At 47.5% G+C, this 23,944-nt stretch overlaps 6 protein-coding genes across 7 annotated transcripts, besides 1 other annotated feature; 2 read left to right on the top strand and 4 right to left on the bottom strand.

Moving 5' to 3' along the window:
- Positions 1-159: 159 nt before the first annotated feature.
- Positions 160-4,321, bottom strand: TSTA_057010 (dynactin, putative; the record flags this gene model as incomplete). Its single annotated transcript, XM_002487271.1, has 2 exons — positions 160-3,859; positions 3,914-4,321. 2 exons carry the CDS (start codon positions 4,319-4,321, stop codon positions 269-271), a joined length of 3,999 nt encoding a protein of 1,332 aa, XP_002487316.1. The 3' UTR covers positions 160-268.
- Positions 4,322-4,469: 148 nt separating this feature from the next.
- TSTA_057000 (pyrimidine 5'-nucleotidase, putative) lies at positions 4,470-5,746 on the bottom strand. Its single transcript, XM_002487270.1, has 4 exons — positions 5,517-5,746; positions 5,343-5,445; positions 4,855-5,280; positions 4,470-4,794 (listed from the first exon to the last, which is right to left on the bottom strand). The coding sequence occupies exons 1-4, from the start codon at positions 5,574-5,576 to the stop codon at positions 4,604-4,606; spliced, it is 780 nt and encodes a 259-aa protein (XP_002487315.1). The 5' UTR covers positions 5,577-5,746; the 3' UTR covers positions 4,470-4,603.
- Positions 5,747-6,040: 294 nt separating this feature from the next.
- Positions 6,041-8,515, top strand: TSTA_056990 (uncharacterized protein; the record flags this gene model as incomplete). The annotated part of the gene is made up of 2 exons (XM_002487269.1): positions 6,041-7,761; positions 7,786-8,515. The coding sequence occupies 2 exons, from the start codon at positions 6,041-6,043 to the stop codon at positions 8,513-8,515; spliced, it is 2,451 nt and encodes an 816-aa protein (XP_002487314.1).
- Positions 8,516-9,438: 923 nt separating this feature from the next.
- Positions 9,439-9,473: a microsatellite.
- Positions 9,474-10,236: 763 nt separating this feature from the next.
- Positions 10,237-13,989, top strand: TSTA_056980 (KH domain protein; the record flags this gene model as incomplete). 2 transcript variants are annotated; one of them, XM_002487267.1, is made up of 5 exons in its annotated part: positions 10,237-10,770; positions 10,869-11,144; positions 11,199-12,350; positions 12,410-12,607; positions 12,663-13,989. In XM_002487267.1, the coding sequence occupies 5 exons, from the start codon at positions 10,237-10,239 to the stop codon at positions 13,521-13,523; spliced, it is 3,021 nt and encodes a 1,006-aa protein (XP_002487312.1). In that variant the 3' UTR covers positions 13,524-13,989. The 2 variants fall into 2 exon arrangements, with proteins under 2 accessions (XP_002487312.1, XP_002487313.1); XM_002487268.1 differs by having other exon boundaries at positions 12,410-13,989.
- Positions 13,990-14,945: 956 nt separating this feature from the next.
- On the bottom strand, positions 14,946-15,868 carry TSTA_056970 (uncharacterized protein; the record flags this gene model as incomplete). The annotated part of the gene is made up of 2 exons (XM_002487266.1): positions 14,946-15,284; positions 15,440-15,868. The coding sequence occupies 2 exons, from the start codon at positions 15,866-15,868 to the stop codon at positions 14,991-14,993; spliced, it is 723 nt and encodes a 240-aa protein (XP_002487311.1). The 3' UTR covers positions 14,946-14,990.
- Positions 15,869-16,070: 202 nt separating this feature from the next.
- On the bottom strand, positions 16,071-22,184 carry TSTA_056960 (chitin synthase ChsE; the record flags this gene model as incomplete). The annotated part of the gene is made up of 4 exons (XM_002487265.1): positions 16,071-16,468; positions 16,531-21,753; positions 21,824-22,012; positions 22,072-22,184. The coding sequence occupies 3 exons, from the start codon at positions 22,182-22,184 to the stop codon at positions 16,623-16,625; spliced, it is 5,433 nt and encodes a 1,810-aa protein (XP_002487310.1). The 3' UTR covers positions 16,071-16,468; positions 16,531-16,622.
- Positions 22,185-23,944: the final 1,760 nt, after the last annotated feature.

The following is a 23,944-nucleotide window of genomic DNA, read 5'->3' as shown; positions in this document are numbered from 1 at the left end:
TTCGCTTTCCAGTGAATGCTCTCTGGTCCCTTTGGTTTGAATGTTCGTCAAGATACCACCCAAGTGATCAGATTCATCCATAGACGCCTTCGCTTCTCCAAACGTTGGAACAGAGTATTTGAGTGCGTATTATTGCAAATCAAAATAACAGAATGATTTACCAGATGTACATATACAGCCTTCTTCTATTATACAATAAGCCTAGGAGTGTGTACTAGGGATCAAAATATCTATATCAAATCCTCCACATTGAGGATTATCTCACCAATTAAACATCAGATACAATTTCAACTATACCACCTTCCTTCCCATCAACTTCATTCTGCATCCCCAGTATCGTCCAAGCCCTACCCATCATGCCAAACCCTGCCGATGGAGTTTTAGCATGTCCACGGGGAGGGGCGCGACGCTTCGCCTGTTGCTCACGCAAAATCCGCTCGGCTTTTGCAGCTAGTATCCTCTCCTCTTCTTTCTCGCGCATTGCGACTTCGTTCTTCCATTCACTCCATTGTTCATAGTTTTCGCGGTTTTGGAGCGCTTTGTACCGGTATGTTGATTTTGTGGGACGCCAAGCAGAGCGTTTTTGGTGAGCTGATAGAGTGGAGGCAAGATCGGTGATTGGTGTCTCCTTGGTGAGTTTGAGGAGATGGTTGAGTACGTCTCGACTCTCGGCGGCACGAGCGTATTGTGCTTCCCTTTGAGAGGAAGGTTTAGGTTGTGTAAGCGGTGCATCGAGCCAGGAATACATGTTCATCGTTCGCTGGACGGAGTAAGGATCAAGTAGATTTGCGCGACAGTTGTCTTCACGTAGGAAGCGAACAGCGGCTTGGAGACTGTTGATTTCTGACCGAAGTGCTTCGTTCTCGCGCATAGCTGCCAGGGTTGCTTCTGAATCAACAACTACACCCTCTGCAGTAATTGTAGCACCAACATTGCCGGACGCCTGTTTTGCGCGTTCAAATCGTTGTTTGTAGTCGTCACGCTCGGATTGCATAGATTGCAAATCCTTACTGAGCTTCTCTACCATTCCCTGTAACTGGCCTTCCTTTTCTTGCATGGTCTCAATCTTGGTTTCAAAGTCCTTGACAACAGATGCCTTTTTGGTCGCTTCACGCATTCTAGATTCAAGCAATTCCACTTTCATCGCTTGTTCTTCAATCGTCTTATCCTTAACGCCAAGAGCAGTAGATGTCTCGCTCAATTCATTCTTAAGCCGACGAATCTCCTCCTCTGCATCAGGCGACGAGGCCTTGTGTGATTTGAGCTCTTCCGCACGAGCAATCCAAGGATATTTACCCCTTTCAAATTCAGCCGTATGTGCTAAATCAGAAGTATGGTTGCTCAACTCTTCGAGCTGACTAGTCAAAGTCTTCAATCCTAAGGTCAGCAATGAGAGCGCATCGTTACTTTCACCTTCTGGGGCGAGACCTTGTGCTAGAGTCGCCGCTGTCTGCACCATTCTGGCTGAAATCTCTTCATAAGTGAACGGCTCCGTTCGCCCTTCTTCGCCAAGTAGTACCATAACATCCTCTCCGAGTTCTCGCACCAATTCAGCTAATTTCTTGGCTATTGCCTCTACAGACTCAAATGGTTCGGCAGCTCCATCCGACAGCGCAAGTGACCTGGAGTTGAGCTCTTCCAAGGAGCGAATGACTTTCGTAATCACCACCTTCAAGCCGCGTGCCTGACCAACCAGAGCGTCGGTTTTATTGAAAAAGAACAATCTTTCCGCATCTTCTCCCTCGGAAGCAGGAAGCTTGCTATGTAGGAGATTCCTCAGCTGGGTCAAAGCAGAAGCAACATGTTCGAGGTATGTCTGAATCATGATAGCACGTGTAAGGGTTTCATCTGCGTATGTTGCTAGCTCTGTCGGAATCAAGGTTTCCGCAAGATGGGTCAAGAGAGCGATAGATCTTTGCAATTCCAAGGCACATTTCTTTTCATCGATCTCATTTTTCCTCAGGGAGTCGATCCAGTTGTTGACTGTGCGCTCTACTGGTTCTAGTTCGTACAGGGCAACGCCAAATTGGCCAAATTGTTCGGGTGAGCATGATGTGACATGCTTGACGAATCTTTCACATACACGTGATATCCACAATGCATTTTCAATGACCTCGTATGAAGCAAAGATATTTTCTTGTGCGCTCGAAGATTGAGATTGCTCCGAGAGACGTTCCCGAACAGTATTCTGAATCAACAACGCTTTGGACTCTACCCTTTTCGCGCGCAAGAAAGCTCGGACTGAATCTCTTTCGGTGTCATAGTACTCTGGTAGGTAAGATTGGACAATTGCAAGATGTTCTGAGGATTCTTCCGCCTCCATGCGGCCCAGTTCAATCTCAATCGTTTTACTTTGAGCCTTTTCAACGGAGGCTTGCAGTCGCAAATTAAGATCCATCATTGCCCTGGATCGCGTTGAGAGCTCATTCGCCTCGGTCTCGGTCAACTGCTGGGATGCGCGCATATCTTCAAGGTCACTCTGCAGGTTGGTAACAAGCTCCCTGAACCGCGCCAACGTGTACTCTAAGTCCTCGATAATCTCATCCTGCTGGGCAACCTTGCGAGATTGTTCGTTGAAAATTGACTCCCGGTAGTCGATTTCTTCCTGCAATTGTTTCTCCGTCTCGACATGGTTGAGCTCGAGCTCATCACTAATTTCCTTTAGACTTTCAAGATCTTCGATGGCCGCTTTAAGCTCATTTATCTCCTCTTGATACCGCATGTTCTTGTCAGCTAACTCCTCGATCATTTCCTCGGCACCCAGTGCTGTTTCTAGCTGTTGTTTGAGATCATCCACATTCGATTCAGAGGCAAGTAATTTTTTTTTGACTGAATCATACTCTGCTTTCACCGTCGTATACTCCTCGAGGTCATCTTCTAACTCTTTGATCTGAGCACGAAGCTCTGCTTCTGTCTGCTGTGTCATATCACGCAGCCTAATCAGAGCCTCACGGAGTCGCTCATTAGTCTTTTCCATTTGCAGCCAACCCTGGCTAGATTTGTCTTCGGGGCTCATGACATTATTCAATTCCTCATTCTCATCCCGTAACACTTCGAGTTCTAGTTGTAACTCCTCCAATCTGAGTTTGAGGTCCTGGCACTCAGCTTTGAATGCTTCAGCAGTTTCTTCTGCCATTTCACGGTCCAAGGCAGCTATCTCCAAAATAGACTCATGTTCAGCCTGTATCCTTTCAGCTTGCTCGAGTTTCGCTTCTGTTTCTCGAAGTTTCTTCTTCAGGTCTGTCAATTCGACTTGCTGAGGCTGATATTTCGCCTGCAGTTTCTGGATGATACCCTCGTATTTGTCCTTTTCAGCCTGCAGCCGTTCGAGACCTTTGAGTCTTTCCCTATCCTCAGCTCGCTTTTTCTCCATGACCTTAAGCTTCGTTTTCAAGTCTTCCAGCTCCCTAGCAATGGACGTACTCTGTGATGCGCTGCGTAATGTCGCTGAGGGTCGCGATGATGCCGCCCCATGTTCTGGACGAGATGCCGTGGGCGAAACATCTTCACCTTTGGCTTCTTGGTCTAACTCATCGTTATCGCCGCTTGGCTCTGATGCACCACTTGCTCTGCTCGAGCTTTCATCTGTAGCATTTTTTGTGATAGACGGACGTACTGAAAGACGCTTGACGGAGGAAGTGGATGTTGAGGTACTTGAAGGGGCGCCAGGTCGTGCTAGTTTGTTCTGCGCTCCCATTAAAGACTGTCGTGATCGTGCTGCCACTGATCCGGTGGCCGGAGGGCCCATTGACGTTCGTCCGCTAACGCTGGCCCTAGGTTTTACCGCGCTAGTTGTTTTAGAGAGCATCGAGGATGGCCGGGAGGTAGCAAGTTGCTTGACAGGAGATTTGGTCGGTGACTATGACTAGTTAGTAAGTAGGTCAATGAGCGCATTGCCATGCAGTGGTTGTACCCTTAAATTCCGGACTACCATCTCTCTTGGGGCCGGTGAGGGACTCGAAGTGACGCTTTGTCGTTTTGGCGCTACTGTGGCAACACTGCCTGTCCGCCTCGATGAGGGCAGCCCAGGTGTCGTGCCTTTGCCAACACCAGCTCCTTTTGCCGGAGCGACTTTGCTTTCACGTTTGGGAGCTGGAGCCAGAATGGAAGAAACAGCTGACGGTCTGATAAACATTCCGAAGCCATGTTCACAGTCGAAATACCGCTCGCCTTGGACAGATCCATCGTTCTTCCCACTCGCATCATCTAACTCGACTCCAATCCAATCTCCGCTGGCGAAGTGTGTTGACCCAACAAATCGCACTGTCGCTTGCCGGCCGTCTAGAAGACTAATGACCTGTCCTACAGATACTTCCACCATCGCGGGGTATGTGTTGGCGTTCCAACCGCCGGTATATATCGAAAACAATCCTGGAGCCAACAAGTGTTCTGTCTGGACGATGTTGATGGTTCAGGAGAGCCAAGACGGATAACGCGACGACCGCGCGGACCCACTCTTAGCTTAACAACCAATAAGGAGCCATAAACAATGGATCGTACCTATCTTACTGGCCAGTCAGAGTGGATTTCGTATCAATATTAACAATGACTTCTAACTATGCATACTCTCTCTATGCTCTAGAAACTGGGTATGCTGACTCTATCATAACGTCTCTGCCTTGGCCTCTTCTTGCTTGCTCTTGAAGAATTGGGGAAATATTTCGCGAAGTTCTTCCAGGCGACGGATCGTGATTTTGCACGCCGGGTTTACTGGCATCTCCAGTATTGGCTCGATCAAATGCACTGTTTTCCAACCTCGTTTCTCTGCAAACCTGCAATTGAGAGCAGAGTCATCTGTATAGCATTTCCTCAGCGTCCGGTAGCCTTTAGTGGTTGATCATCACAGTAGCTTACCAACAAAGTAGCAATCATCAATTGACTTGGCGCCAGCCTCCCTTTCGGCCTTCTCCCACATTTCATCGGAGGGCTTGCAAATAAGTTTCGGCTGAGAATAATCGCAATAAGTGATGCCCTCAAAGAGATTGTCCACGCCGAGAAGTTTGACCACTCGCTTGCCGTGCGTAACATAGGCGTTGGTGAGCAACCAGGGCTTCACTTTGTTCCTGTCGAGATCCTCGAGGAACTCCCTCAACTTTGGATCGGGCTTGAGAATGTCATCCAGTGGTAGTGCATCATCAACCTCCTTGTTAAATACCAGAGGGTCGATTTTGTGGTGGCGAGTCAGGCCTTCGATAGCAAGGCCATATTCCTTGTAGTACTTCTGGTGAAGCATTGTTGCATCTTTGGGCTCAAGCGACAGATATTTCACAAAAAATACATCTAAACTTGTTAGACGTATTATTCCCTGGTGAAAAGCTCAGTATTCATCTTGTCTAACTTACCAATCAGTTCTTGCATTCTATCGTGGATCTGTGAGCCTATTGATTGAGTGTCAGAGATGTGCTGGGTTACCAATCGCTGATTCCACTCACCTCTTGAGTAAAGCTGCACAAAGAAATAGATAGTCAGTATATCCTTTGTCGGTTAACAATAAAACACATGGAACAAAGACTTACACAGTTGTCAATGTCAAAAAAGAACACTGGTCGGGCATCCTGCTCTTGGCTGATTGCCATTTTATATAAATTGAGGGACTGTAGGATATGTTGCAACTTCCAAGGTCCTCAATGGGCAAAGAGAGTGTGATAATATTAAAAGAGTGAGTAACCCTATTCAAGAAACAAGATAGCTTATAAAAACAAGACAAAAAAAGAAGAGGACGTTCATGCAGGCTAAGGTGAAGCGTGGAGTCATTCAATCCAAGCAAGTGGCGGGACAGTTGGATATAGGAGCCTGATCCATAAGGCATATATACACACTAGCGTTAGCGCTGTTTTAACCGCTCAGTCATTTTATTTTCTTCGAAGCTATCTTAGAGTTACTAGGAGAGCTTCAAGTTCTATCATCCCCGAAGAACTATCTCTCATATGCGACTATTTCTCACATTCATGTCACTTGCTAAATATAGAATGCCAATATTCTATTTCTGCTGAGTACCCACATACGCAGCGACATCAGTAGAAAGCTGTCCGCAATACACATGGCAGGAGCAGGACTGTCTTCTGCTGTCGTCACTGACGTTCAGTCCGAACTGGAGCCAGTTGATGAAATCAAAGAATATGAGAAAATCCTCAGGATCAGTGATCAGATTTTTACAGGAACTCACCCCAGACTAAAGGTCCCTGAGCAGTTCGTTCGCAAACCCCCTTCGCGTCCACCCCAGTCATCAATTGCACCGGCAGTAATTGAGAGCTCTGGTAGTCATCAACCAAAAACTGTACCGGTTGAGTCATCACTAGCACAGAAAAAGACTGTCTCTTCTGTTGTGTCGCCCGCAAGAACACCGTCGTCTGTAGCTCCAAAGCCTGCGCCCGGTCTCGATCCGATTTTCCTAACAAAATCAGATGATCTTGTCCGGGCGGAGATCCAGTTACAAAGGAGAAGGATAGAGAATGCATTGAAGGAACAATTTGAGCGAAGCAAAAATGAGGCGAGACAGAGGACTGCCCATGAAGGGAGGCCTGAATTTGACGTTACCGAGGTTTTGAAAAAGGCCATGGAAATCGTTAAGCCTCTCCCGTCACCGGTTCAGCCTGTGACTCATGATGCTACGATTTCTAGCGATTCCATCGACGACAACTCTCTGTATTCTAGTAGAGCCCCTGATTCCCCTTTGACTTGGGATTACGAAAAACGAGCTCCATCCGAGCCAGACCGCCAGACGCTCGGTCAAACCAAGGGCATAGCCCATCAGGATAACGGAAGAAAAGTCACTGATACCGGTTCTCAAATCTTGCAAGGCACTACTGACAAAGCTATTCTACCTCAGGGTCGTAGTCAACCCGAGCCGATAGAGCAGAACCGGCAACACGAGCAAATGGTCCTTGACGAACCAGAATATTCTCCGCCTGAGCCTATTGTGCCTGTGGTAGAGATCGGAGCAGATGACGATTATCAGCCACCTGATATTCTTGATTCTACGCGACATACCACCTTTCCACCACAGCCATCTGCTCGTCCTTCCGACGTGAAAGTCGTGAGAAATCACATCACTTCTCCTGCTGCTCCACAGCCATCTAGGGTGTCACCCTTGGCGATTGCCAAAGCCCCGTCGGTTCAACGAATTTTATCATCTCGTTCTAGAGATCACGATTTCATTGAAGGCGACGGCTCAGACCCGTACTCTAGGCGAACCAGTCCCGAAGGACCGGCTCAGCAACATTTGCTACCCCGCAAGCGGCGGCGAGTACAAGAGCCACGAGAGAGAATTGAAACACTCCCTATCGACGTAGCCGAGACGCGTGTCAAGCTGGAACCTGTTTCACCGCCGCCATTCCATGATACCCCACCGTCAAGAGCCTACCATGCCTCAGAACACCCCGTCTACATTGACATCTCTTCACCGCAATATGTGCCCTCGGCAGACCGCCGAGAATACGTTTCTCGAGAACCTTTCCACGAACTAGATCCTCGATATGGAAGTAGCGGCCGTGGACGCGGTACCCCAGGGGAAGCCAGCGTTCGGGCAGTGTCTCGCCTAAGCACTCGGAGGCCGGTACGTGACAACCAGGATTTACGAAGAGTTGCCAGTCTACATAATGCGCGAAACCCGGACAGTGCTTCTCATGAGATTATTGAACCGGTGCTTCGTCCCCAGTCAGCAGCACGAGCGTCGCCCTTTACCGTGGTCGAGCGCCAGCCGCTTGAGAAGACAACATATTACGAGGAAGTTATTCCTACGTACTCTAGGCGGTATTCACAGTATGAAGACTATCCTCCATCCAGATATCGCGAATATTATGTGGACGATGGTGCAGCACCACGGTACGTAGAGCCGGCGCCACCGCGACGGATTGTGATGGATGAGTATGGCAATCAGTACTATGAAATGATTCCAGCGCACAAGATTCGAGCGGCACCATTACCTACTCGAATCGTGCGACCTGACGATTATGGCGAGCGTGCCTATGTTCGTAGCGCTAGTGTTCGTGCGCCGTCGATTGTTGATGATGGATACGGTGGTCGCCAATACATTCAAGAAATGGCACCGCCGTCAGGGACCTATCGTCGATTAGCCGAACAAGGAAGAAACGCGAGTGAAACTCAACGACTGTACCCCGCGCGGACAGTCGCCGATCGGGAGGGAGTTTTTCGAAGTGGGAGTGTTGCCGTTGACTACGCACCGGCACCCCGTCAGGCCACTTATATTGAAGAAGAGATTCCACGCAACAGGCTGGTGCGTACATCTAGTGTACGGCCACCAACTAGCCGGTACGAGCAGCCGCACGATGGGGGTCTCCATCGTGTGCAAAGCGTGAGACCTGGGGGACGAGAGGTGAGCGTGTACATGGATGAAGACGGCCACCACGTGGCACGTGAATATAGTGAACGACCAGGATATCCAGCTGCTGTTCGAGCTGAGCGTCCAAGTAGATATATTACGGATGAAGACGGGACGCGAGTTGCTATCGAGGGACCAGGAGACGTCCATCGAGTTGCTGTCCCTCGGTATTAGTACCTACGACTTAGGGAGTACGGAGTGCAAATAATATGTATACAAATCTGGTGTCTTTTCATGTATTATAAGGCAAATTGGCGTAAATAAATACTGAGGCCATGGATGTTCGTATGTTCCAAGTCGTGCTCTAGAGCCGGATATACCGGGAAGTGAGATGAATCCAGTAAAATCGGTTGGGGCAGAATGGAAATAGTTTCCGAGCAGCAGAATTCCATTGCTTCACTTGTTCCACCTGCAGGCATCATCATGATGGTGACAAGCATGTTAAACAGAAGCCAAATCTTTCTTTTGCTTTCGTATTATTCGTATCGCAGCTTGACGATTGTGTATGTGGTCACGTGATGAATCGGAAACCAACCACTCCCAATCTCCCAATCTCAAGAGACTTACATAAAGTACTCGGTATCGTCTTCGAATCTTTTAGATAAACCTCGTTCTGCATTCCTTGTTTCTCGGCTCTATCACATTCTCTAGCATATAGCGCACATACCAGTCAGTGCAGCCAAGCGACCCACCTCCGGAGTCTTGGAATTGCGGTCGTTATCCAAGGTCGAGGTTGGTACAACAGTGGTTCAGCATTTTCTTGTTTTTTTTTCGCTATTTGTGCGCGTAATCATGTGCGACGACTATTTGCTATACAGTGAGTAAATAACTGTGACAGAGGATCGGAACTCGCAATGAGCTAAAATAGCAGCACGGTATGGAGTCCTTGATTGTTTCCGAGATAGTGGTACGATTGTATACATAACTAGGAACGTCTTCAGCTGTTTTTGGTCGATTCCACATTCCACCCTCTCAAGGCATTGAGGACCGGAAACACGGGCATTCGTTTTCTTACAGGTCAAGGATACTCTTCCGACATAAACCGCTTCTTTGAAACATGAGGATAGAGTCGAGAGCGCTTGGAAAAGATGATTCCGGTGTGTATGTATGTGTGTGTGTGTATATGTGTGTGCTAATAGTTGCACCTAATTAATAGTTTTCATCTATGTTCAGCTCCTCATATATCTGAGAACTGATGATTTACTAGACTCTACAGAGCCTAGACACGCTCAATGTTACCTAGACCATCAATAAATAGGCATCCAGATAGGTCATGAACACGCCGAGATATGCAGGAGGGCATCCAAACAGGTGTATCTCGACTGCATCAAAGACAGTCTGACAGATATTGTCATATTGATTACTGTCCTTTTTGAATCAACAATAAAGAGAGATGGTGAGTAGATCAACAGACGTAGATACTCGTAATAAAGTAAGCGAACTCCACTGGCGGCCTGGACTGCGGACACTAAGCAACACTGCCCAGTGAGAAGGTGTTAGTGCCCGGCTGTCTCGCTCTTTCTCTTCCTCTTCTTTCTCCAGACCTTCATTTCTCTCTCTCAACCACTTCGTATTCTACCACAACATTATTCTTTTTGATACCCTTTTCCTTTTCCAATCGTACTCTCCTTTGCTCTTCGTCCCTACATTTGTCCATTCTATTATATCCTCTATTCTTCCCCGTGCTGCTCTTCTTCTATTCCTCTTTCGTCATTCCGTCCCCTCTTCTTCTCTTCTCCATCCGCCAACCCCAACCGTTCCTTCGATTCGCTCGACAATCACATCTTGCCATCGCTTTTCTCTTCTTCTCTTTCTTCTTCTGATTCCCACTTGTGTATTACGCTTGGGGATTTAGAAGAAGCAAGACCCTATTTCCGCCTATCCGCTCTGGCAGCATGCACAAGATTTCCAACTTCACCGGTCAAGCTCGTCATGGCTGGGAACGGATGACTCCCGCCTTTGGGATGTCTCGCCCTCACGCTGATATCCATGCAGCTTCGCAACCCCTACGACGTCCGCATGGTACTCCGGCCTTGAATCCTCCGACGGCCGTGGATCCTACTGTCAATCTCTCCTTCAATGTTCCATTCTCGTCGTATCTCGCCGGCCCCGATGTCGAGGATGTGCTCCATGCAAGTCCCGGCGCCTTGCAACGCTGGTCCTTTCCCGATGGTACATCAGAAGGTACTCCGATCCACCACTTGCCCGTTCACGTCAACCACGTTGAGGCCTTGCGGAAACTATGTCGGTCCGTCAGCGAGGCGAGTGGAGGTCGCCTTGAGGCCACTGTGACAACTTCTGAGCCCAAGTCTCTGCCTTCGGTGCAACGTCGTCAGCCCGGTCTTGTCACCAACGTTTGTCTTTCCGGTGACGGTGAGACAGTCCGGAAGATGAGAGCCAAGATCTTGAACGAGACACCCATCTCTTTAGTGAGTCATCCCAACAATCTCTGTATCAGCAGCATTTTTCGCCCTGCTGCTCCCATTAATGGTCCTTTGTCTATATGATTACTAACGATTCGACTTAGCGATGTGCAAATGTCGATGTGGACATGCATCTTATTATGGACGCGTCAACCAAGGGAATTCGTGTCAATGTACTCGAGCATTTGGATACTCTAGCTCAGTATACTGGTGCCGATATTTTCCTACTTAGTCCGAAAATGGTTGATGCCGACAGTGCCGTGGTTTCTTCGTACGGGGCCGATAATGGCTTGGACAATCGCTTTCGGGTCGCTATCTACGGAGATATGGAGAGTGTAGAGCATGCCAAGACAAGATTGCTCATCATGATTGACCAAATTGTAGGCCTACCTGCCTCAAGATTTCATGCTGATCAGGAATACTAACTTTTCCAGCTGAAACGACACGTTGACGCCATGAAACTCGAACTGACTATGCATACCCTTGTCTGCGGCCGCACTCGCAAGAACATCAAGTTGATCGAAGCTGTTACTGATACTGCAATCTACTTCCCACCGCCGTTTCCACGTATCTTTGGATATACCCCACCTGGCGCTCACCGACGAAGCGAAGACGAAGTTTACATCACTGGCGAAAACATGGAAAATATTGCAAGGGCCAAGCAAAAACTTCGTGAGTTGGTACTGGGTGCCAAGATCTACGTCAAGGACGTTGTTTTGTCGGCAAGCAAAATCGACAATATACTGCTAGACCGTTTGGACAAAGTACGGAAGGTCATGGAAGCCAACGGCTCGTACGTCCTGTTTCCACAGTTGGGTAGCCAACGTGGCCTCGTCCGAATCCAGGGAACCGAAGTGCTTCATGTCGAACGAACTGTGCGAGAGATAATGGCGTTGGCTGGTCAATTCTATAGTGCTTCTTGGTGGATTATCATGTCTGATCCTAATCAAGGGAGCATTCGATCTCCATCCCCTCACGAGGTTCGACCCATGTTGTCCGACATTTGCATCAACTCGGATGCCGACGTGAGCTTCGAGAACATGACATTTTCCATCAACGGGTCGGACGATGCCGTCAAAGCAGCCATGAACGTCATCTACCAGATTCCATTCGTCAAGCGCTGTCCTTACCAGATTCGAGTCAAAATTGAACTCGCCAACGAGCACAAAGAATTTGTCAGCGGCAAGAAGAACGGCAAAATCAACAAGATCATGGGCCAGAGCAATGTTCAGATCATCTTTGACGGATTCAACGAGTACAATTTCTACATTGATGTCTGTGGCACACAGTATGACGCTACTAAAAACGGTTTGGATCTGGTAGAACAAGAGATGCCGGCATCTATCTCCTTCCATGTACCGGACCAGTATCATAAGCGCATCATCGGCATTGGCGGTCAACATATCCAGCGTATCATGAAGAAGTACTCGGTGTTCGTCAAATTTTCCAACGCAATGGACCGTGGTGGCATTGGTAAAGAAGATGACGATGTCAAAGTTGATAACGTTATTTGCCGCACTCCGGCAAGGAATGCCCAAAGCCTGGATCTCGTGAAGCAGGAGATCATGGACATGGTTGAGAAAGTTGTAAGTTCACGCCATCTCTTGACTCGTTACGTTATTCTCGGTGCTAATAATATCTATAGGATGCGGAATATGTTTCTGAAACTGTTTTGATCAACCGCCTCTATCATCGTGAACTCTTGGCTCGCATTCGTGAAATTGAAGAGCTGGAGAAGAAATGGAATTGCAAGATTGAGTTTCCAAGCACCGAGCTTGCTAGCGATGTTGTGACTATTTCGGGCCCTGAATATCAGGTACCTCAAGCGGTGGACGCTTTCCTGGTGAGATTCACCGATCTGCTTCCAAATGATGGAATCTGACTGACGTTATATGTAGGGTATGGTGCCTGAGAACCACGAATTGTCATTCCAAAGCTCTGCGGAACTGAGGGAGTTCTTCAAGTCTGCGGATTTCGTCGATGACGTTCGTAGTAAGCTCAAGGACCAATACGAGGTTGACGCCACTGTTGATATGGCTGCTGAGCTTCCGCAACCCGGAACCGAAAATGGATCATCGTCTCCCGTCCCATCAGAGGACCGTGTTGTACTCGGATACACTCGAAATAACGCCGGAGGGCTCAAGGATGCAATAGACTTTTTGATTTCCCGTCTCGTCGCGCATGGCCTTGACGCAACGACCGTCAAAGGCGCTATTCCGCGTCCAAAGTCTGATTCATTCGAAGAGTCGCTCCCATTCTTCGACTCCAAGTTGTTGCAGCATGCACCAGCACCCCTCGTAACGGACTCACCGACACGCCCTAGTTTTGGCGACGATGTCAGCGAACGCGGCTCGATCTTCGAGAGACTGCGTAAGCCTGGAAGTATTTCCTCGTTCTCGTCCTTTATCGGTCGTAAAAACCATTCAGCTTCGCCCGCATCATTCTTCAAACATGCGTCTAGCAACGCGTCCAAGGCGTCCTTGATCTCTATGGAATCCCGCGACAGCGGTTACCGCAACCCATGGAACGACTCTGGGGTCAACCTACCCGAAGAAGATCTTCATGTGGGTAGTTCCCACAGTCACAACAGTAGCAGCAGCAATGGCTGGCCATCTCGCTTTGACATGAAATTTCCCTTCGGTACCGCGCCCGGCGACATGACCCCCAAGCATGACTTGCGCGCTTCTTTTGATTCTGGTCGTCCTAGTACTTCCAATTCTACTTCTGGATACCCGGCTCCGATTGGGCCACCTCGTTGAAAGCATAATAACACGTTGACGGAAAAAATGAAAAAAAGACACAAGAGAGGATTCTATCCATGCCGAGATACCAATTTGCAGCAATATACCCCGACACGCTACGCTATACCATGCTTTTGTTTCTTGTTTTTCTCTTCTTTTCGAGTTTCCACTTTCAAGCCGTGGTTGTCATGTGCTGTTTGAGTTTTTGATGTTATTTTTTCATGTGCTTGTTTATTGTCTTCTTTCGATACCACTAAAGCAAAAAATGTTTTGTTCTTACCAGTATCATTATGAATGGAACGGGTTTGACCGGGGGATCTTGTGGAGTGATTTGATAAAGATGGAAAGAAATCATGTTTTCAATTCGATGCAAAGCAAGGGAGGGAAACGAGCATGAATATGAAAAGAAAAGTCATGAGGCGAATTTTTAAAATTGTTTTAGCTTGGACGAGTAAATCAGAATTGACTGAGTATTTTCGACCTGGTCTTTTGTCTCAAAACCTCGAAGATGTGTTAAGCTCTTAGTAGATTCTGACAACTGGTCCGCTAGGTACGTTGAGCATGACTTACAACTTTGGAAAATGGATGTATAGCCCTGGAGCTACCTAGGTGACTATACGTACCGGATTTCCTGTTGAATTGTACGTAACAATCTCGAGCGGTATATCTCAACGTATCAACTTATGTATACAAAAGTATGCAAAAGTATGGAATCCTTGATCCTTGTTGTCATTCTTGTTCTCTTCTAAGTACAGTGAAGGTGGGAGACGTCTTTCACCCCTATTCGGTGGATCCTTCTCTTAAGTGTGTGGCTCGCTCTGATTGGCTAGAATTATTATCTACTACGAGCTGTAATTGAACCTCTGGAGACCCTCGTACAAGCTCTCTGGCTATGGTATGACAGCTACTGGGGAGAATCTAGAGCATATTATACAATAAAACTATCAGTAAACACAGGACTCAATTCGTGCTATACAGTCTCAGGTGGATCAGCTATTTTCTGGGAAGGTTACCTTTACTGCAAGGCTCACTAGGTCAGACAAAAGAATTAGTACTCCTGATAATACTTCTTCTCAGTCTACTATGCAAAATACAGCACATACTGCGGTGCAACTACTCCTGATCCTATACCAGACCACACTCCAGATATACCTTCATCTAAAGAGTTGTCCAGGTCTTCTCCTCCTTCCTACTGGATGTCCCGTACTATATAGACCGTACGCGAGCTTTGGAAGGAGTGGTATGTTGGTGTTCGTGGCAATCCATCTCTCCAGTTGCTCGAGGACTCGTAAAGATGTCACTAGGGATCAGATAACAAGGAAGGCGTCTTCTTCAGCCGTAGAAAGGTCATAATTGACTGGATATAGGCTCAAGTCTCTAGAGGTATTCTTTTAGCTGACGCAATCGACGACTGTGCACCCTCGAACAGCCAGGAAAGAAAAACTCCATGGCTCAATTCTATCAAATACTTCGATCACAAAATGCCTACGGCGAATAACGTTCCACAGCTCGCCGGGGCCGACGAGAATACTGCCTACGATTTGGCGAGAAGGTAGTATTCCGATCGGCCTCATCATTTGGAGTCATACCGGACGACGTTGAGGCTGAAGCCTTGAGCGCGGTAGAGTATTGAACCTGGATTGCACCCGCCGTCCGGTCCGGGAAGTGCTTTTTTATTTGCGACCATGGCAGATTTTCCTCTTCTCTTAGCCACTTCAACCGAAAATTCTCCTCCTCAGTCCACTTCTTCCTGTGCTTGCCTCTCCAGCGTCCGAGTGACTGTTCCTTTGTTTGTATCTTAACTTTCCTGTGGTTTCATCTTTCGAGGACGTGTGAAGGTCTCGTTCCTGTGTGAAATCCATTTCACATTGATTGTGTCCGTCGGGCATATGGTCAGATTCTGGTGCACAATGATTCGAGCGCTCTCGATCTACTGTCCACGAGAAGGAACACATAATCTGTGACGAAAAGAACTCGCAAGTGAGGACTCCTCGCTGACCAGTCTTCAAGTCTGGAAGTGACAGGCTTCCAATTTTGATCACGATATCCGCTTCCGGTTTCACTGAATTACTATCTGTGATGGGCTGATGTTTTGGTCTGTTTGTGCGACGGGGTCGGTCGTCTTCATGTTGTGGTCGGTCAACGTAATCTTGATCGTCTGAGTGGTCGGGATCACCACTTTCGTTAGGTGGCTTCGTTCGATACGTCTGCATCCCCGGACATGACCGACGAGGGCGTTTGGTTGATCTCCGTATGCGTGGCTTAGGAGGTTGTCCTGTGGCCGCATTTCTAGGTGTGCAGGTTGATGGTGTCAGATCTCGAGGTTGGCCCAGCTTCAGCTCACTGAGCATGTTTCCTGGCATATGCGAAGCTCACTGATCTGGTCAGCGCTCTCTGGGCGTGCTCCGTTCTACACAGCGAGGGGCTGAGCACTAAAACGGAAGGGGAAAGTCGAGAGGCGTCAAAGGAAATCCGGTACGTAGGTATCTTGAGGAAACATGAAACTGGGCACAACAATCATCCATTATGCAGGAATTTCTCAACGATCCATAGACATCGTATTAATCAAAGTTATCGTCTTTATTAAAACGTAAGTATTTCGCTATAACTTAATCATACAAAGACACGAAGTTGTAATGACTAAGTAAAAACCAAGGACATTATTTATGTATGCTACATCGTCAAGAATCCGCAAGAAAAAAACAATGAGACGGAATTATAATGCTAGTTGTAGAGGAAGAGAGGAAATCGAAAACTTGAAAGGCCCTATTTACCAAACGAAATGATTTCAACAGAAACTCCAGTTTATGGATGAGAGGAAATTGGGAGAAGATATGCTTCGTTATCTTTTTATGCGAGACGCGAGATAGATGAACAGAAAGGACATTTCGGGTTTGTGTAAACGTCGTTATGTTTCTGTCATTGGTTTGATTATAGTTGACCAGAGAGGACTGCTTCGGTTGCTAGACACATTTTCCGTTAGCGAAGCTGCCCAACAGTGACAAAAGAAGGAATATAAACTTACCAGAGTTGATGTATGGACGTTTGGCATCTAGATTAACACCAAAACGCTTCTCAAGCTCTAATTTAACAGCCTTCTTCGTAATCGTCATCAAATCAGCTGTGCGCATATCTCCCGGATCTCAGCAAGAATGCATCGTCACTGGGTAACCCAGCGAGATCACTCAATTCGTAGTTTGCACCACCCATCATCTCAGAGGGAGCGAGTGACATGCGGGAGCCAAGTCGAGATGTCAAATCGAGTTGTGACATAGGTCGAGATGCTGGGTATCCGTATTCAGTAGCAGCTGGATGGTAAGACTTGGTGCCGTAAGAGTAGCCAGATACCTCTGAGCGGGAGTCATCAGCTCGCGATTGAGCCTCCCAAAGCTCCACTTGGTACTCTTCCCATTTCTTCTTAGGTATCGAAGCAGGATCGAACTTGCCCTCGTCGGAAATGACAATCTTCTTGCCCTTTTCACCAGTGACCACACGGGTGTTACCCCAGGTAAAGTCATCCATGTGCCAGAATGAGTATAAAGGTAGACCTAGAGAAAAGATGGGAGTAGCAAGAATATATATAATCATCCAGCCGACCATCTCCCACTTTCGTCGAAGAATGAAAATGATGGCTTGAAGACCAAAGATAGCTCCAAGGAGGATGAAAGCCGTCACGGGGATCATGGATGGATCAAGAACGACCCATACAATAAGGTAAACAATATACGCCATGGTCACGGGTTGAATGATCGTGCTCATTAGATCAATGAGGACCACGAAGCGCATACTGAAACAACAGAAACCGCAGAGTTGCTGCATTGGGACAAGCTCAATCAAATTATGCACTGTAGAGTTAATCCATCTTCGACGCTGGGACAGGAAAACACTCCAGTTCTCTGGGGCAATAGTCCATGCATGGGCACGGAAGCTGTATTTGGTCTTGTAGTTTGGATGATGTTTGATAAGCAGTGTCGTGAGATAACGATCTTCACCGAGATGAAGCAAGTTCTTCATATGAAGTGTATCAACTCGAATTTCCGCATATTGGTCAACGACCTCCTTGCTCACAAACAGTGGCTTGCCTGTGTCCGCAGATCTGATTCGATACATAGTGAAACAACCCGGTAAACAGGTAACAGAACCGAACAAACTCTCGAATGCTTTGGTCAAATTGTGAGAGATGTAGTATTCATAGACTTGTATCATCGTGATTACAGATCTTCGCGCGTTGCTCAGGGCAGTCTCTCCACAGAGACCGATGATGCGAGTGTCTGAAAGGAATGAAGACACCATCCGTGTGGCAGAATCCGGAGCGACGACGGTGTCGGCGTCGACTTGCAAAATATATTCATAAAATGTTGGGTTGACGCCGATGATGTTGCGAATTTGGTGATACATCTCTAATTCCATGGGGCTCATAGGAAGGTTGTAGTGGATACGGTTGAGGAATCGCATCAGGATCATCTGCGAGTCTCGTTTACCACGGTTACCTGGTCGAGATACCTCAGATGGCTTTCCGACCTTGACAACAACCATGAAAGGTACGATGTGGCCTTGAACTTCGTAGAGGCCGGAATAGATCTTTCCCATATTATGCTGCCTCATGCCCTCGCCTAAACTTTCAAAACTCAAGGGCTCAGGATCGACAGTGTCAGGCACACCGAGAATATCTAGAACTATTCTTGGCGTGGGACGGTCGTTGCCTTGACCAATGATCATTCCATCACAGATGACCACCAGTAATTTCCGTTTGTCATCGTACTTCATGCGAGCCATGGAGTCAATAGCACGGCGGAGGGACTCCTCATCTTCCGTATAGACGGGAACCTGGCAAATAATGAACTTATCCAAATTCTCTGGCATGTTCTTTTTACCAAACTGAAGTGCAGCCAAGAACCTGGCGATGATAACCGAAGCCAGGAAAGCCGTGATGGCAATGATGAAGTATTTGGAGAATTGGCATCTCGTCGAGTTTCGAGTGTCTACTTTGCCGATGAAAAAGAGATTGTCCATACATAGTCGCATACGTTGGCGTAACGCGGGGTCCATTTGGAGCTCATTGAAGCGTTGGGTAACGTCCTGCCCGGATCTCTGCGTAAACAAATCCACAATGACAGGATCCATGAAATCGACACTGACACCGGCTGGTCCAGTAGTGTTATTCGGGCCTAGAGTTCGGCGACCTCCAGCAGCGTAGGCGGTAAAATCGTACACTTTCCCGTCAAGACTAGCTACGGAACGGCCGTTCTTGTTGGCTAGAGTTTTCAAGTATCCTGCACTGTATCCAATGTAGCCTTTCTTATATGAACCTTTGAGCATAATCATCTGTTCAGCAAACCAATCTGGACGATAATCGTTTGTAAAGTAGCGGAAATCATGATACTTCGAGTTTTGGTCCCCTGTGCTGATTGTAGTAGCAGAGCCAGTGATGTTGACTGGCGTAAAGTCAAGTAATACACTTGGGTCAACAGACTCGTTGACTCCCTGACAAAGAGCAGACACTTGGACGGGGAAAAGAGCTGTAGCATCGACACCGGCATATCTCTCGAATGCTGACGACGGTATCAAGCCTTTTGGCTGATGAGCAGGGAGGAACGCGCCGAGATCAAACACCACACCTCGAATAGAAACATACGATGATGCGCCATCCTTGCCGTTGTGGGACGATAGCTCCTCTGCCGAGTATACGTCTTGTCGGGGACATATTAACAAGGGGAAGCCGACAACAATAAAAGCTGCAACCGCACAGGCTAGCCAGATGAGCATGTTGATGGCCAACTTTTCACGCCACGCCAGTCGGATATCCTTTCGCTTCATTCTTCCAAGGAGCCTGATCAGAAAGTCGGGCACCCAGAATGTTAGCAGATACACGATGAAGAGCCACCGCTTGCGACTGCCGGAAACTGGTAGAATGTCCACCTCCTCCATTTTGCGTTCCTTGCTTTTCTCCGCCATCTGCTCTCGAGTCTCGAGGTTTTTAAACATATCTCCAGAATTGAAAGCTGAGGCGCCTGCGTCTGACCGACCATCAACATCACGGCTGCCGAAATAGCCACCTTGCTTAGACTCGTCTCCATAAATAAATGCACCGCTCGGACTGTTCTCTCCAGAGTTGAGGAGCCGGACTTTGTGGTCACTGTATGCTCCAGGATGAAGCATCCCATCTCCATCATCGAGGGAATCAGCATGATATGTTGGAAGTACTCGCTCACCGAGTTTTGCAATATCAGCCCAGCACCGTTCGCTAAGGAAAACACCCGTGCTGCCCACACGTGCTTCATTTCCAGGCCATTTCCGTTCGTCTAGGACAAGCTCTGCCTTCTCACGATCACTTCCAACCACAATGCTCTCAGCTTCTGCCAGCCCTAAAAATTCAGCGAAGGGGAGAAAAACACTGAAATCTGCGTTACGCAGTCGCTGACTGATCTCAGCGATGCCGAAAGTCTGCACCTGCATGCGTACGCATTTGCTGTCAAATTGATTGGCAATGCGTCGATCATTAGGCTTGAGACAGAAGACAAAATAAGGGTTCAGATTCGGCGCATTTAGACACTGTTTAATAACTTCCAATGAAGCCAGGAATTGGCCAGCCGCCCCTTGATCTGGGCCGGTGCCGTGTGTCTTTTTATGCGATGTGTTACCGCCCTTGGTGCTACCATTATGACTGTCGCTATCATCATCCTCTTTGCCGGCGCGATTACTGAATGGATTCAATCTGGACGACGGGCTGATCTTGCGCCGAGCCATACTGGGCATGCGCATGGGCTTGGAGCTAACTTGAGCCTGAACTACGGCAGTTCGCTCCTTGGGATGAGTGACTTTCTGTAGGGCGGCTTGTCCGAAAAGCTCTCGCACGAAGTCACTTCGTGTGGAGCTGATAAGGTTGATTAAATCCCCTGAGATGGTCTCTCCGTTCTCTTCGATCAAGCCGTTGACGGGATAATCGATTTCACCAGCGAAATGCCTAACAGTAAATGTGGCGCGCGTACTGGGCGTCACGAAATTGCTTCCAGGTAGCTTGGTCTCGCTATCTCCTACTGTTATGGCAGGGTTCTTGTTTTCAAATCTCTTCCTCAAGCTCTCAAGCAATTGCATGTCCGTTTTTCCTCGCCTTGTCTGGTCATCGATAATAGCAAGTAAACCATTGCCGGGCTTCAGAAGACCCCGAACAGCGTCCGAATTGTCGAAATAACTTGTTGCTGGTACGCTAACTTCTTCACTTTCCAAGCGATCTGCCTTGTTCGAAAAGAAGCTCTGTAGGGCAAAGCTGTACAGAGATTCGACGGCAGCATTGTTGAGAAGTTGATCAAGGGTTGACGAGTTAGCAGACTGAGCAAAGCCTGGGAAATCAATGATAGAGATTGTATTGCCAATGCTATCCTCAACAGCGCAGACCCTCTGGTTTATACTCTCAATAACATAGGCAACTAGAAGGGAGTAAAGTGTCCTCGCAAGTTCATCTGCGTTTTGACGAGCGCCTCGAGGATCGAGCATCACCGTTACACGTTCGCGGTGGATGGTTTTGGTTTTGTGACGCAAGCTTACAGCCAGGTCTTCCGTACTGAGCCCCAAGAAGGCAGCAACACACTCCAAAACTTCCTTGTTTTTAACAATTGTCACAGTTTCCCCGCCTTCGTGGGAGTAACCACCGCTTTCCTCCGCCCCAGTCGTGGTGGTTTGACCAGTCACAAATTCAAGCTGACCGATATGAAGGACAGTAGCAAGAATCTGGCAGATCTCTGCGATCTCACTGCGGGGGAACTCTAGTTTCCGCAAAGCCGTCTTGAAATGCTGGAAGCCCTCAGCGTCATTCACACCAACCTTCAATTGAGTGGGGTGACCAAGATAACGCCATCGCTTCTGATTACCGCCTGGTCCTGCATGTATGCCAGACGAATCGAGTCCCAAATGAGCTTTTTCGGCGGCGCTTGTCCCTGCCAGTAGATAATATAACACATGAATGCTGCGTTCACCTGTGGGGACTGAGGTGATACGGCTCCTTTCCAGGCGATGATCGAGGATTTTACCTCCAATCAACAAGGGGGTATTCGACGATGAATCGTATTGTAATTCAAAAAACAATCCGGCTTTCGACGCTGTCGGCGTAGTCACGGATTTGGTGGTGGTAAGGGTATCGAAAACGAAGGCGGCTAATGACAACTTGGTTGATAGAGGGGTTGCAGAGAACGAGAGAAGGGCTGACAGAAGGTGAGATCGTATGGTTGTTTTTCCTGAACCGGTTTCCCCGCTGTGACAATTCACCGTTAGACAAGGAGCCACAGCCGGATGCGAAGACAAGTTTGCTCTCCAATACTTACAGGAATACGACCGCTTGGTTTTCACCACGGGCTCCTAGACGGGTAAAAGCTCGTTTGGCCAAATCTTCGGCCTCGCCCATGGCGCTTCCCTCTTTTCCTCCATCGGGGCCCTTGGTCGAAGAGGTATAGGTATTCAAACAGATCAAAGCTTGTGATGAAAGACGGGCTGTGGGTAAGGAGACATGAAACCTGTATTCGAATGAACTTATTAGTCATGCTCACACTTCCCAGCCATTAAATGAGCTTACCTGCTTGCCAGATGAGCTGTCAAATGTGTATCTGACTGCAGATGTGACGGCAAAGACGGCAGTGAAGATTGTGCATAGGAGGGTGTGCTCCCGGGAAACGAGTTCAGAGCCATGGCCGCTGGCTGGTCAGCAGACCACCAAAGTCTTCAGATGTAAATATATTCGTGTATTGAATAAAATCCAAATCCCCTGTAAGAAGTTGCACGCACGATAACGTAGCACAGAGGGGTCGGCCTTGATGGAGCAGCGAAATACCCCTGGGACAGTTGTAAGGTTCTTATTTTTTTTTTTTGATTTCCCTTACAAAACGAGACACACGAAGTGCATTGTTTTGATCCTCTGATACTCAGACCAAACGAACTCCCTCGAAAAATTTCCAAGATTGTAACGGTTGTCGAAGGACGTATTCCTGTAAAAACAAGGGCAAACTGCTGCGTCAAAGAGGATTCGATTTGACTGTAAATGAACAACACGGTATAGCGAAAGTCGGACGCAAGAAAGTGAGCCGAAGGTCAAAAAGAATAAGTATTGTTTAAAAATTAAGGAAGAAGCGAAATAGTACTTCGTAACGAATGTGTGGAAGGTGAAATGGGGGGAATGCAGGGTGAGATTGAGGGATGTTGAGATGGACACAGATAGATCTATCGATCTGGATGGAAAGAAGGCAGGCGGCACTTCGATTCTTCCTTGTATGGTATTTACAGTACTGTACAGTCATGGTTAATGCCGACTCCTTTTTTGTTTTTTGTTTTTTGTTGACCGCGATCCGTTAGTTAACGTTAATTAACCTATTTAGTTAGGTAATATTACCTAATCGCCAGTCCGGGGCCGAGATACACGGAGATACGAGTAATAAATACCAGATACAGTACCATAAATACTAGAGGCTGATCAGGAGAGGGTCTCCTGAGACCGAGCCAATCCCGAATTGCTGCGGCTTTCAGCTAGTCCTGTCACAGTTAGCTGGCCTTGCTGTCTTAGACATGTTTATAAATAGGACTCTGAAGATTTTATCTTAATTTCTTAACAACTTGCTTAATGGCGATCAGAAAACTCTGACGTACTGCGTCATCTCTAAAGACGCGATATATAACTATCTCACAACAATAGTTACTAGTTCTTTATTAACTAACTGAATAAGATATCGTCGCTTACATAGGTAGACTGTAGATGTTCGGTACAGCCAATGAGAGCGGCTCGCTGTGGATTTCCTTGATGGTTTATACTTTTCCCCTTTGGAATGTTCCGGGTAAACAACAAACAATACATACTTCAATATGGTTATCATGTGTATATGATCTTGATGTATATATTGATCTATAGCTTAAACAAGTTTTGCAATCCTTCTGCCCGATCCTTGCTTTCCCATATCACAACCAACTCCGTGAAACAGTGTACACTAGTTCCTACATAGAAACATCTAGACTCTTAGACCTGGTGGAGATGACCCGGAAGCTAATCGACGAGCCTCTCCTGCTAGCCTCTTAGACTACGTAGTATGATTCAACTCTCAGGAAAATATGGACAGCGAACACAATTTAATAATCTGTTTGATTGGATAACTATCGCGCTCGCCTGGGAACTGTCTGTCTCTTGAATTGTAAGGAGTAAAAGACAACTGACCATCAGGTGTGGCATTCTTGTTCCGGAAGCTGACCCACACAAACCAGCTGTAACGTACCATCGGTAGCGCGTACCATGTATCATACAAAACAAGGGGCGGCATAAATAATCCATAGATAAAACACACAGCATCTGTCTCACTCTCATCGCCACCTTTATCTGTTCAACAGTGTATGAGCAAGCGATGAGTTGTTCGGATTTTGTATCCTGTGGTTATATCAAAAAAAAAAAGTACCAAAGCATAGAGAAT

This window comes from Talaromyces stipitatus, genomic scaffold (genome assembly GCF_000003125.1).
Source record: "Talaromyces stipitatus ATCC 10500 scf_1105507295487 genomic scaffold, whole genome shotgun sequence".
NCBI lineage: Eukaryota > Fungi > Ascomycota > Eurotiomycetes > Eurotiales > Trichocomaceae > Talaromyces > Talaromyces stipitatus.
The sequence above is the reverse complement of the archived record's forward strand: the minus strand, read 5'-3'. Positions and strand labels throughout refer to the sequence as shown.